The following is a 14,934-nucleotide window of genomic DNA, read 5'->3' on the forward strand; positions in this document are numbered from 1 at the left end:
GGGAGGAAGAGAGAGAGTGTGGGGGAGGGGGGAGAGAGAGAGATAATGACATGCCAACACATGAAAAAGAATAATAAAAGAAAACATAGTAAAGAGAGAGAGAGAGAGAGAGAGAGAGAGAGAGAGAGAGAGAGAGAGAGAGAGAGAGAGAGATGAGGTGAGATGAAGAGAGAGACACGGGAGAGGAAAGAGTGCGAGGGAGGGTGGGAGGGAAGAAGGGGAGAAAGAGAGAGGGAGAGGGAGAGGGAGAGGGTGGGGAGAGGGTGGGGAGAGAGAGAGAGAGAGAGAGAGAGAGAGAGAGAGATTAGGAAGAAGGTGGGAGAGGGAAGAGAGAGAAAAGGGAGGAGAGAGGGAAGAGGAAGGGAGTAAGAGAGAGAGAGAGAGAGAGAGAGAGAGAGAGAGAGAAGAGGGTGGGAGAGAGTGGAGAGGGTGGGAGAGGGAGGGAAGAGGGTGGTGGAAGGAGAGAGAGAGAGAGAGAGGAGGGAAGATGGTGGTGGAGGGAGAGAGAGGAAAGGGAGGAGAGAGGGAAGTCGGTGGGAGAGAGGAAAGGGAGGAGAGAGGGAAGTGGGTGGGAGAGGAAAGGGAGGAGAGAGGGAAGTGGGTGGGAGAGAGCAAAGAGAGAGAGAGAGAGAGAGAGAGAGAGAGAGATGGGAGTAAGATGAAGTGAGTGAGTTAGAGAGAATAGATTTAGAGAGATGAAAGGGAGGAGCTAAGGTGGGGAGGGGAGAAAGTGGGCTAGGCTGAGAAGTGGTGGTGGAGGTGGTGGGAGGAGACAGGAGGAGCTAGTGGTGGAGGGACTAGAGAGAGAATGTTCACATCTTTAAGAGATAAGGGTTTCTAGAAAAAGCTCCCTCCCAAGCTCCATCCACCAAGCTCCCTCAAAAAACACACTCCCACTCTAGAAGGAAAGGGCATTACCAAAGTGATGCCAACTAAAGAGCAAGCCAAAACAACTGGGCCATAAAGAAGAAGATTGTAAATTCAAGAAGAACGAAGCAAACCACATGGAAGCTACATTAAGCACCAAGGGAGAAATTCCCAAGGATCACATCTTCTAAAGTTAACTCCCCGTATGACTACCCTAAACCATGTATAAAAAGGTCACCAAATGAGTAGACATATCTTTTTTCTTTTTTGTAGAACCACATGACCACCTAGTAGCATGTTGCACTAAGGGGGGGCATTAACCCATGTAAAATCACACCTAACCACCTTAAATAGCTATAGATCACTAAGGGGGGTGATGACTTATGTATTCACAATTGACCACCTTGAGTAGCCTAACCATCAGGGGGCTGTTTGAGAATGTGGTGCCTTGTTCACACACTAGATAGTAGGGAGTGAGTATGAGATGAGATAGCTTAGTATCAAGCCATGTGACATCTTCTACACTGTCTCATAAATCATGTTAAAGCCAAGCCCCAAGGATGTACCCAACTCCTATTAAAGGAGCTCATTTCAAGCAATGAAGTAATGCACTTATCTCAAGTTTCTCTATGTGCCAAGGCTAATCTATCTTGCAATCTAATTAAATTGAGTGTAATTTAGTTATCCCACATACTCTCATTTAGCATGATGAATGCTTCACTCACACTTCCACCATAGCTTCATCATCACCATAGCCATAGCTTCACCATGTATTTTATCACTATGAGGTCCACGTCTCTTAAGTCAACACATTGTGGCTAGCCTCGGTGTCAACTAAGGGAGGCCATATAGCTAGGTGGTGTTCTGCAAGTTCAAAGGAAAGTGGGTTCCATCATTGGTTTTGTTTTAAATGCATTGAGCACAAATAGGGATGTGATTTTGGCACTGTCTAATCATGCAAACTTTGTCCCAAGCTTATGTGGAAGAGTGTCCATATGGTAGAACATGAATCCAATCCTTGGAGTTGGTAGTTAGGCTCAAAGAGGGGCTCATATTATGGGTCCTCATCTTCACCATCCAACATATCTATCGATGTGGTGTGAGCCTCTATATGCTACAAAGATTCATAGAAGTGGTCCAAACAATTGTGTCAAAATCATTGGTGAGAATGGCTCAATCCATGTCTTCAAGTTTATATTCAAGTATTGGTTACCCTTGCATATATAAATATGATTAGCTAGCCAGCTTGGAGTCTCTCATGTATGGCTTACATCATGGTGTATGACCCATTCTCTAAAAATACATCACCACAAATGTGTGGTGGAAGCTTATCATGGTCTTAACCTTTGCATCCCAAAGGATGTCCAAATATTTTGTTGTGTTTCTATTGATAAGCTTGACCAAGAGGCTTGTACCTATGATGAGTGGTGGCCTCCCAACAATTCTTGGTGAGGTGATTGTAGATGGTCCCTCATCACAATGGGACTTTTACTTTGGTTTTTGATTAGCACTTGCATGCTCATCACTTGATGCTTGGAGTGCTTCTCCCCAAGAATCAATCCACCCTCACCAGTAGTCTAATCCTCTCATTGTCTTGAGAGGTTTGAGTCTAGATTGCTAGATAGCCTACAACTATCGCCTGTAGACTCCTGTAGCCACTTGCTAAACACATTTTCAAGGATTTTCTAGTGGAATTCAAAATCACACTTAACAATTGTACTCTCGCTTACTCACTCACTCTCTCTCTCTCTCTCTCTCTTTATGCAATAGATGTAATCAACAAAGCTTGCCATTATACTCTAGAGAGTAGCCAATATACAAATGAGAACTTGTAATACAATACTGGTGAGAGTAAAAATAACCAAGAATTATTTAGCACTCAAGCTTAGACTTTTACAAACTCAATGAAGCTAGGAATTACAAACTTTTAGAACCCTTTTTAGAAAGTTTATTTGGTTTTTATACCTTCCCAAGATCTTTTGGCAATAACAACTCTTAGCTCCAATCATGATATTGGTGGCCCATGCTCTTCAAAGATTGTACGCTATTTGTCCAAAATGTGACAAGTGCCAATGATGCGCTAAACCAAAAAAGAAGGACATGATGCCCTTACACACTATTAAAGTTCTAGAACTCTAAGAAATGGAGCATTGACTTTGTGGGACAACCCATCAGTCTGGCTATACATAGCACCCAAGCAAGGTACATTTTAATAGCTATGGATTATGTCACAAAATGGGCCAAAGTAAGAGCTTCAAGAAAATCAGACACTATGGCTGTAGCTAAGTTTCTTTATGAGAGTATCTTTACCCTTTTTGGTTGTCGTTTTGAGTCAGTGAACCAAGGGAAACATTTTTTAAATGATGTAATCCAACATCTCACCACAATGGTCATGATCTCACACTTCAAGTCCACTCCATACTACCTACCGTAAGCAAATGGTCTAGCCAAGAGCACCAACAAAGTCCTCATTTCTATATTGACAAAAACTATTGAGGCTCAATGTAACAGTGATTGAAAATTTAAGCTCATAGTAGCTTTATGGGCTTATCAAACCTCTTACAAAGTTGCAATTTAGTTATACACAATTTAAGATGGTCTATAGGATTGAGGTGGTAATGCCCTGGGAATTCATGATACCCAGATTAAGGGTAGCAGTGGATGAGAGACTTAATGGTAGCATGTTGACCAACCAATTGTTCATTGCTGTGCAAAACATGTTGACAGAAAATGATTGCCAAAAAAAGTGGTTTGATAATAATCTCAAGGATAAGGAAATCAATGAGGGGGACCTTGTAGTCATGTATGGAGTCCATAGGCAGCGAGAAAAAGAAACTCAAATTTACCAAAAAAGGACCACTTCGAGTCTGTGAAATAACACCTCAAGGTACCATGCGTGTTGGAACCCTTGATGGGGTTGAAACCCTAGGCTTCCTTAATGGCAATATATTTAAGAAGTATTATGGTCCTCTTACCAACAAAGGCTTGTAGGCTATACAAGATAAGAAGGTAGCCAAGGAAAAAGCAGAATTAAAGAAAGCTCAAGCTTGACAAGAAGATAAAGAAAGCTCAAGCTTGACAAGAAGCTAAAGAAAGGAAAATACAATGATAGTAACAAACGACGAGAAGCTATCCTTGGATCCACACAAACCTTTGTTGGAAAATTTTAAGGGGACACAAATGATCTCATAGCACCTCTATGAACATCCATTCATCAATTACCTAACCCTTATGGTCAAGTTCTATATAATGCATTGCTTGACACGGGGGCTAGTCATAAGTTAATTTCCTTCGATGCATGGAACCAATTGGGAAACCCTCAACTCATAGAAACCTCTTTGAAGGTGAAAGGTATCAATGTAGGAACACTAAGGTTCTCGGGCTACTACAAATTGAAACATATTGTGTTAACAAGCACCTCATGGGAGACTTCCTAGTTATGCTTGCAAGAACATTACCTGAACCAGTAGTACTTAGTCACACATGGATGAAGGCTACATGATGTATGATTCACTGGCCACAATGGGGTATGTACCTATGGGTGAAGCCTTAACCCCCATGGCTCAGAACATGGAATTACTAGGGGAGAACAAAGAACTAAAGCTACAACTTCAGAAGGTAGACATTGAGCTTTGGGAAAGCAAAAGGAATGGGAGCAATGAGTATCACTATCAAAAGGAAAAATCAAAGAAGAAATTAAAGGAGCATATTAAGATTAACAAAAAATTAAATGTATCCAATGACACCCTTAGAAGAAGTTACTACAAGCTATACAAGCAAGTAGCCATGAATTTTCCTGAGCATATTTTAAGTGAATTGATCAAGAAAAGGGGGGGGGGACATTAGCTAGGCATTGGAAGAAATTGCAGAAGGGACGAATGCAAGATACATAGGGGCCTTAGAAGAGACATATTAGGATCCTCATTCTTGTATGTTCTCGAGGTTAAAACAAAGAGCTACATTATCAAAGAAAAAAAAATTGGGCTTATGAAATCATCCAAGGTGATGATAAGGCAGAAACTTCTAAGAAGACAAAAGAAATCATGAAAGACCTAGAAGATATGGAGGTCATAGGCTGAAGAAGGTTTATAAGAAGACGAGGACAAGGAAAAAGAAGACCTCATGCCCTAAAGAGTTAGATAAGGATGTTTTAGATGGGGCAGGCCTAAGGTAATGGTAGCAAAAACTCAAGAGCAAGCCCTAGAGCTAGAGACTCAAGATTCCAAGGTGATGCTAGCTCCTGTAACCCGAGTCAAGGATCATAAAAAAGTCAAGGCTAGGGTAAGTCAAAGGGGGCAGTGGGAAATCAAGAAAAGACAAGGAAAATGAGGAGCTAGAGAAAGAAAAAGAAGAAAAAGCCTTGAAAGAGCAATTTTTCAAGCAAGGGAGACAAGAGAGAGTAGGCAAGAAGCTCGAATCCGATATATGAAGAAATGGCAAAAGAAGAGAAGCTATATAAGATCTTCCAATAGATCAAAAAAGGATGGCCAATGGTAGAAGTAGCCTACTTGGTACCATACATACCCTACAAACATCCAAGATGTATTCAGATCCTAGACTTAGAACTCGTATATTGAGTAGCGAAAGATGATAAAGCTCCCTCGTTGATGTGTGTAACCACAACAGATTTTAGGTCAGTTCTTCATCACAGGAGGATCATGGAGCTAATACTTAAGTACCAAGAGTTGACAAATGAAATTAGAGAGACGAGAGAGAAATTATCTAGGAAACACCAAAGGGAAACCTGGGTCAAAGCAAAAAAGGAGAGAGAAATCCAAAAAATAAAGTTAGAAGGGAACACTCTGATGCATCTATTCATATATGCACATCACATGATTGAGGCCTTGTTTGAGTTGAAAGGATTGATCTTGCAAGAAAACAAGGTCTTGGCAAAGTTATAATCAATCACGTGCCACCTGCATGGCAAGTGCTTTATGCACTCAGACCACATGATGATGTATTTCCTCGCTTTCTCAATTCTCTATCCTTGGAGGCATGAACTCATCGATATCAAGGAATAGTGTTCAATCGTAAAAGGGTTAAAAGATTGGAGAAGGGAAGCCATTACTTTGAAAATTCAGTTGAGCATACATGGAAGAGTCCATCGATACCCAAGAATTTAGTGTTCAATTGTAAAAGGGTTAAAAGATTGGAGAAGGGAAGCCATTACTTTAAAAAGTGAGTTGAGCATACATGGAAGAGTCTAGTTTGAGGCTACAAGAAGTGAGGAATAGAAAAGGAAAGGAATTTGTAGAATCAGCATATAAAATGACTCTGGATATTGTGCAGAGGTGGGAGAAGAAAAGCCAAGAGCTCATGCAACACACCAACATATTACTATAACTAAAGTCAATGCCAGAACATAGTTTCCTCGAGAATGGTGTAACGATTAAAATCTTGGGAGAATGAAAGCCTCACTCTAGAAGAAGAAGAGATGTTCCAAACCTCAGTGAGGAACAATGAACTAGCCAATGAGAGTGATCACTGGGGTGGGTGGGGACATCAGAGCCTATTTGTAAGTAGCTACAGTGAGACAATCAAGACTATAAAGCCGAGACTACTATAGAAGTGGACTTGAGAATGTGAAGATATGAAGACCAGAAGGCAAATAGAAGGACAAAGAAGAAACACAACAAACACCTTATTGTATCTAACGGATTCTAGCCTTCTTTTAACAGGGGAGCACTTTGTTGTGAGTGCTTGTCCTTTGCTAGGATCAAAGGATTGGTAGGTTTGAGAATGTGATTTGATATGCTACTACGATGTGCCACAATAAACTATATTATAATTTCTAATAATTAGTCTAGATCATGTTCGGATCAAAGTTCGTTAGTGTTTTTGGTATAGGTCTAAAAATGGTTTTAAACACATTTTTTTGGTTGCTAGGCTCATGTCTACAATCTCACCTATCTAGATTAACATCTCTAGACTTACATATATACACTGCCATAAACTTGAATGTTATATATATACTTTTATTGCGTAAAAACATTTCATCAAAATATAAGCACCCAATACGATATTATTTTAAGCCCATATGTTCATTCAATGCTCTCTCTCTCTCTCTCTCTCTCTCTCTCTCTCTCTCTCATTATTTAATTAATGGGCTGGGTACTTTTTCCCTCTTTAGGAGGGTTTTCCCATGAGCATATGTACACACTCTATTGGTGTGTGTTAGTAACCTTATCATGTCACTTCACTTATATTCACTCATTCTCATCAATCTACTTTGAGTGTTGTGCTTCTCTCTATCTCCCCTTGCTTGCTGTATTTATGTGTGTTACTACTTGTATCTCCACTCCAACAATTGGTATCAGAGTAGGTTCTCTTAGCCCTCACTCCCTTGGTATCAGAGTAGGTTCTCTTAGCCCTCACCCCCTTGGTATCATCTCCTCAAGTTTCTCTTTTTATTGTCTCAAAAATTGAGCTATCCTCTTAGCTAGACAGGGTATACCCTATAGTGTGCTGTTAACAATGTTAAGTAGTTTTTATGTCTTTCGGGGCATTTCAAGGGCATTTCTAGGCTCAATTACATACTGTAAGTTTTTTGCAAAACATCCTAGGGGGATTATCAATTTGAAGTACCTTTGTTCGATTTTGGGTTTTTAGTATTGCAATAGTATTTGGTGTGCAAACAGGTCCATTCATTGTCTTCCACATCCTATCTTCGAGCTCATATCATTAATAGCTTTAACAGCATCATCATCACTATCAACGATTTTTGCATTCCTACTAGTAACATTTCTATACTCTACACTATCATTTTTCAATAACTTAGAAAGTTTCCTTGTCATCAATGATCTACTAGTAACCATCTTGGTGGCCATAGATTTCATCTATAGCAAGTAGTTGGGATATTTGCATTTTTCAATCAAAGATTCATTATTTGTAGTTGAAATGGTTGGCAATGATGTATTTGAGATGCTTTCCTTAATAGGAAAAACTACCCATTATGGTCCAATATAATGTGTCATGGGCTTTGGAATATCGTTATTAACATTGGGACATGAGCAGTTTGCATATATTGATGAGGCCTATTCCGATAGCTCATTGGTGTCTATTATTCTCAGAGCTTTATCAAATTTATACTAAGCTCTCGCATCCATGCTTCAGCTCATGAGTGATGAAGGGTAACTTTAATGCCCTTATGTTTGAGTAGTTGGTTGCAATTCTCTTACAAGAAGAGAAATCTTGGTAAAACCAAACTATTATGCATGTGGGAGACCAAGCATTTGTTGCCAGTCAAAAAGATAAAGGCAAAGCCTTTTCTCAGGGCAACTATAAGCCAAGAAAAAATCAACCAATCTTCTAACAAGGATACTGAGAAGGGGAGTGATAAGCCTAAGAATAAAAGCAAATGCAACTATTGTTAAAAGCCATACCATTATATCAATGAATGTAAAAAAAAGGTTAGAGATGGAGAAGAAAGAGTCAGGAATGGCTATGGCTGATGCATCAGCACCAAGTGCTAAAAAGAAGGAGTTACCAATCTATGCATAGGATGATTGAGCATTTATATTGAGCATTGCACATATGATCCTTTTGTTCATGATGTATGCATGTCGGTGTGATGACATTCAGTGTGATAATAGATCAACATGTCTATTATTTTGATAGTGGTGCTAATGCTTTCCTGTTTTGGCAGCTTAAGCATTAAAGGAAGGGATTAACATTGGCACTGTTTTGCTAGAGGGAGGTACAAGGATTACCCTAACCGTGCGGTAGGCCCTTGGTATAGACATCAGTCCCCTACCATGAGGTGCTAGTGTACATGACCCTTAGCATAGACATAATTCCCCAATAGCTTTCCAAGTATTTTTTTCTATTCTTAATGTGTGGTGATACAATGAGGAGAAGAAGGGGAAAAGAAAAGGACAAGGTTTGTTAACTCAAGGATTTGAGTGGAGATTTGTTTGTTTTTTTTGTTGTTTTGGTTTGTTTCAATGTTGTTTGTGTTAATTTTTTGGTTAGTTTTGTGTTTTTTGTGTGTTTTAATTAGCTTTTGGAGGGTTTTTGAGTCGAAAGCTTCATTTTGGCTCTCTATAAAGAAATGTACAATAAACTAGTTTTCTTAAATTAACCTTTAATTATTTTATTAATTTAAAAATAAAAAAATAAAAAATAAGCACTTAATTGCATTATTAGCATAGTAAGAAGAATATTATTATATTTAATTAGTTGGTTAAGATTTAATTAGTGATTAATTAAGCATTAATTAATCTAAGACCACTTTGGAATCAAGAGATTGAGCTATGTAATCCTTTGGTCAGTTTAAGCTAAATGGGATTGCTAAAAAAATTAATTTTTAGACCCCTAATGAGGATTAGTGTAGTGATTAGTTGTAATCTAGGATGTATGAGCTTTGCATTGATGCATTTACATTGCATTTTAGCTTTTGCATTATAGGTACATCTTCGTTTCACTATTATATTTTGTATAGTTGTAGAGAGTAACAAAGTGTTCATTCCCTCTTAGTTTTTCTCCAATACGTCTAAGGGGGATTGACTACCTTAGTATTGAAGAAAAACTAAGAGGGAATGAACACTTTGTTACTTAGAATTGGTCTTACTTTTCATAGTTATGTATTCCTAGCTGGTTATGTATTCCTAGTGGTTATGTGCTTTGCTTGCTTTATGTTGGATCAATTGCTTGCTTTCATTCATGCATAATGGCTAGTCATTCCTTTGCCTAAGCATATTGAAAATTGAGATTAATTGTTGATGACAACCAAAGTTTGACTCAAAAAATTTCATGCATAATGGCTGGTCGTTCCTTTGCTTAAGCATATTGAAAATTGAGATGAAGTGTTGATGACAACCAAATTTCCTTAAGCATATTGAAAATTGAGATTAAGTGATGACAGCCAAATTTCCTTAAGCATATTGAAAATTGAGATTAAGTGTTGATGACAGCCAAATTTGAGTAAAAAATTTATCTATTTTTGAGCAAGTGAAGCAGTTTTTTTATTTTTAACAAATTTTAAATCTAAAACTAGAAAATTAGCTTATTTTATAGATTAGTAGAGCAATTTATTTTGCATTTTAAATTTGGGAATTATTTTTAGCACTTACGCCTGTTTTAAAGGTGTATGGTTTATTTTTGAGCCATTTCAAATATTTCATATTTTTAATAAATTGACGAGAAAAGCATAAGGATATACTATTACACCTTGACGTGATCCAAAATCTAGTATAAGTTGAGATCTATGCATCAATAAAGGCTTAGAGGCGACCAAATTTAGGCTGGGCTAGACATGGGAGAAGTGAAGGGACATGAGTTTGGAAAATTTCATTGAATAGGGTTGGAGAGGGAAAAACATTCACCTACTTCTTGAGGGATTAGGGTGTTGAATGTGCATGCTTTCTTACTCTCTCTTGGTGAATGCTTATTGATTTTCCTTATAGAAGCACTAGAGAGACTTCAACAAGACCACTATTCCAACCATGGGACTTCAAATGATTAGGGCATGATTAAGGGTGGCGGTGACACCATTTAACATCATGACACATGTGCAAGCACGAAAGACCCCAGAAAGCGATAGAGAATCTCTAGCTAAGTCTTCTACTCATACATCAAGGAGAAGAAGAAGGGCTAAGAAAGTGGAACAACAAGGAGACTCTTCCATGGTGATATAGGATGGTTCTAATGAGGGAAAGATCGATATTGCATACACTGAGTCAAGCCAAGAGAATGTTTCGATAGGAAGAAAGGAAGTGGATGGTGACACAAGAAGAAGCTGAAGTAGACATTGAACCCAAAACACCAAGAGGGGTAATTGAGTACCCAAATGCTAAAAAGGAGATAGAGAAATTGGAGGCTGCATGAGCACTAGTTTAGAAAATCTAGAAGAATGAGAAACGGTTTGCAAGCCAGCTAGGCCACTAAAACAATTTACCCTAGATGAAACACTACATAGGAATCAAAATAGTTGAATGTGCTAGAGCCTATGCTAGAACCCTAAAGAAGGGGGGAATAATGATTTATTATCCAGGATGTTTGAGGAAAGAGGAGACTATCCTCTATATGACTCAATAAATCTAGCCCTAAGCCTATGCTGAGCCTATGCTAATGATGTTGGTCAAGTTTCAAACTCCTTAAGATGTGGCAGGGGGCTAACAGAACTTTGAAAATTGGTTGAAGGGAAACCCCCGACTATGACTAGTAGGTGGAAGGGAGTATGCAAGCCAATGTGCCAACTAAGAGAGAATTACACTTGCCTATTGTTAAGAAATAATTGGAATTGGTTGAAGGAAGGGAGGACTTGTCAGAATCAGGTCAAATTTTGGTCATCCAAATGGGAAAGTATTATGAGAGTGATGATACAAATGTAACACTTCCAGTGGTGCATATAAAGGTTATCAATCTCTTGTGATCCTTGATGGTGGAGTAAGAGTGAGCATCATCACAAAACAATATTGGGAAAAGTGGGGAAAACCAGCCTTAGAGCAAGCAAACCTCATTGTGAAAATGGCATATGGTACCATGTCATGACCTATGGGGGTTTTACAGAATGTGAAGGTGAAAGTCTTCTCATTGTACTACTACCATATGTTTGTAGCCATGAACTTTGCTAGACCTGTGGATTTGTACAATATGATACTAGGTAGGCCTTTTATGAGGAGTGCTAAGCTAGTTCTCATGAATAGGCTATGGATCACATTTATCTACAACAAAAGGACTCACAAATCCAAAGATAGATGTGTGGACATGGAAAACTCATCCCATGGAGGGAGGGTTGTTTGGAAATGATTATGTTACTACGGAAAGTACAACCTCAGTATAGTTATGTGCAACCAATGAACGATCAAGAGAATCACATGAAGAGGACATCTTGTATGCCCCAATTCCGAACGAGGATTTTTGTGAAAACTAAATGCATATACTAGCAACAATCCATGTCATGGGAAATATTGGGATGAGACCGTCCATGATGCACAAATCATGGGAAAGCCCTTTGAAAGAGAAAGATTTTGAAAATGGTTGTGGGAAAAACTTTGGATGTAGTGTTTGAAAGGCTAAAGTTTCAAAGATAGATGAAGAAGAATAATTATCATGCTATAGTGACATTCTTAGATGCTCGGCACTAAAGAATGTTATCTTGAAACCTTTATGCACGACCATATGTGAAAAACATTAGACCTTACAAGATCTCACCTATGATTAGTGTTATGATACTTTAATCATGAATCTAATTGTAAGCCATGGCCATGAAAATTCATGAGGAATTCTCTAAGAATTGGGGAGAAGAGTTAAGCCAGATAATGAAACAGAAACCTCAAGAACCAAGAGTGAGCCAAGAATTATCCCAAGCTCATGAGATCAAAATGAAGAAAAAGAAACAAGGCATAAGTTGAGGCCAAATGGGAAGCAAAAAAGGTTGGCAAAAAAGGAGAAGAATGAGGAATAGCCTAACTTACAGAAGGTTCGCAATCATTTCAAAACCTTTGATGTCTATGAAAGGATAGCAGTTCACCTAAGGGTGTAATGCTCAAAAGGTGAACAAAAAGGAGTTTCATATGATGGACCTTTGGAGGTGATGCAAAGATTTTTTTTGGGTCACTAACAAGCCCACAAGTTTCTCACACCAATTCAAATATCTCAAGGTGTTGTATAATATCAACCCATCACCTGAGAATTTTTGCATCAGTCTTGCCACATGTTTGGGCTTGACTAGTGTTGCTCTTTGTGTTGTTGGTGCAATAGCTAACTCCCTAGCCACCCCCTACCTATTTCTTGAGCCATTATTAATAGGTTGGCAAGTTGTGAGGGTTCACTGATTGGTTTCCTTGGTGGTGCCTTATGCACCACCAAGGAAGGGTGGTGCCTTATGCACCACCCTTCCTATGGGTGCTTTTTCCTTGCCTCAACCTCTGACAGCTCTAGCAGGTTAATTTCCATGCATCCTTGGGTCAGGTGGTATTGGAACAGCTCCCACATTTCTGTTAATATCATCATCAAAAACTGCTTCTCTCAGGTTCCCTTCATGTAACAACTGTCAAAATAATGGGGAGTATGCAAACGGAAGCAATAGTTGATGGCAAGATAGAGCAACATATTGAGAGAGAGCAAGAACACAAGATGTATAGAAAGCTTCTATATTACCTTCTATTTCAGCTACTCCAAAGTTGGCTTAACCTGTGATACTTGTGTTACAAAAAGTGAAGCCTCCTGCCAAGGGCTAGGGTTGGACAAACACTAAATCCCTTTTTCACCCACATGCCCACTTTATTCGGGGTGTGTTCACACCTCCATGACCTCTTTCTCTCACCCTTTATCACTTGTACATCATATATTTCAACACCCCCTCTCAATGCCACCATGGGACAATGCCAAACATGGAGCAAGGTAAGGATTGGACATACAAGAACAAAAGACCCCCTCTCAACCATAGGATAGATGACAAGGTAGGTGGCCTTTATAGATTAGGCTTGTACAAAAGTGATGAGTTATTGAGAAATGTGGTTCACTCCCAATTCTAGCAAGCATGCTTCACTCCTCAACTAGAAGAGTTGCTCGCTATGTGAGGAACTTACAAAATTCTCCTCAACCTTAGTGACATCTTTGGTACCATCTCTTCCATAGTGGCTTTGTGCACCACCCTTGTTGCTCCTTCGCTTTGATGAAACCATCTTCTTGCAAAAGAAAATCTTCAAGTGGGATTTGGATGTACCATTCTTCATTACATTGGCTTCATTGGTTGCATCTTCGTGCTTCTCCTATCCTTTCTCATGGTAGACACACTTCATGTGTACATGTCTCCTTCCAATCATGCTAGCTTCCTTAGTCCAACCGTCACACAAACTAACTTCAAGGTTGCCCCACACCCATGTTTCAATAGCTTATGCATATGCTTCTTGCTTCCACCTTCCCCTTCATCATGATGCATAAATACATACACCAATGTGAACATTGATTTAGGAGAGGTCTTACCACTTGTTTATCAACATAAGGGCAGTGTCTAACTCTATTACAATACGATGGATGACTTCCATGCATATGAGTTCAAAAAAAAAAGGATCGGATTTCATGCTTGATGCGTTGAATTTACTTGGTTTCAGAAATTTACTTGATGCGTTGAATTTACTTGGTTTCAGAAATTGTGCATGCCTTGCACTTCCCAAGCGAGATTGGCAAAAATGCTTCCTTCCTCCGGTTGCCTCAAGCTTGAAAGAAATGAGGGACAAAACCTTTGTGTGCTTGGTTTTTTTTTATTTACATTAGACGGGAAAAAACCTTGGAAAGATTTTTAAAAGGTTTAAAGAACCTTTGTAAAAAAATATAAAAAAACCTTGATGAAAAAAGAGGAAAGTTTTTTTTTAAACCTCGGAAGAACGCCGGCTCTGCTGGCTATCGTCCGTGGGCTTGCCTCGCTCAGATGTTGCATAAGCAATAGCAAAACCACACCCAAGATAGCAGCCGGTATACTGTGCTCAAGGCGGGAGACGGAATGACTGTTGCGTTTTTAATTCGCCTGCGTATTTGTTGCGTTCAAGTGCTATATGTCGCCCCGCTGATGATGCATTGCTCGTTGAAGCTGCTTGATCTTTGCTTTGTTTAGCTCGTGTTGCTTGTGTTATAGCACTTGCAACACACTGTTTACAACAGAGAAGAATCCCCAGCACACGACACCTTGCAGAGCAGTCCGTCGAACGGACGACGGCGACTGAAACGGCAGAATGGACGAACGGCAACGGTCGACTTTACGGCGACGGACGGATGCCGGCCGACGGAAAAACGCAGAGATAGACCGAACTGCAGAAAGCTCCGTTGACGGCGGCCAACAATGACTTGCTCCACCTCCTTTCAAGAAACAAGCTTAGCAGCTTCGAAAGCTCAACCAAAATTTCTCATACCTCTTCTTCACGGTTCCAAAGTATCAAAGAGAAGCATTGACGGACATACCTCTTCTTCACGGTTCCAAAGTATCAAAGAGAAGCATTGACTGAAAAACGCAGACGAAAATCCTTGACGGAAATTTGTGTTTTTCTTCTTCCTTTTCCTCCTCTTCTTCTTCTTGTCAGTGATGAGGATCACCTTCTTCTTCTTCTTTCAAGCTTCAAGAACTTG

At 39.4% G+C, this 14,934-nt stretch overlaps 1 protein-coding gene across 1 annotated transcript in view; it reads left to right on the forward strand.

The window, feature by feature from the left end:
• The window catches only part of LOC147617000 (uncharacterized), a 24,938-nt gene extending 10,300 nt beyond the window's left edge, over positions 1–14,638 (forward strand). Inside the window, exon 3 of the mRNA XM_086776409.1 lies at positions 14,447–14,638. Coding sequence (XP_086632535.1) covers positions 14,447–14,638 — 192 coding nt within the window. The remainder of the gene's footprint in view (positions 1–14,446) is intronic.
• The last annotated feature ends 296 nt before the right edge of the window (positions 14,639–14,934 follow it).

The sequence above is a fragment of the Cibotium barometz genome, chromosome 37, assembly GCF_041138505.1.
Source record: "Cibotium barometz isolate CiBa-2024 chromosome 37, ASM4113850v1, whole genome shotgun sequence".
Taxonomy (NCBI): domain Eukaryota; kingdom Viridiplantae; phylum Streptophyta; class Polypodiopsida; order Cyatheales; family Cibotiaceae; genus Cibotium; species Cibotium barometz.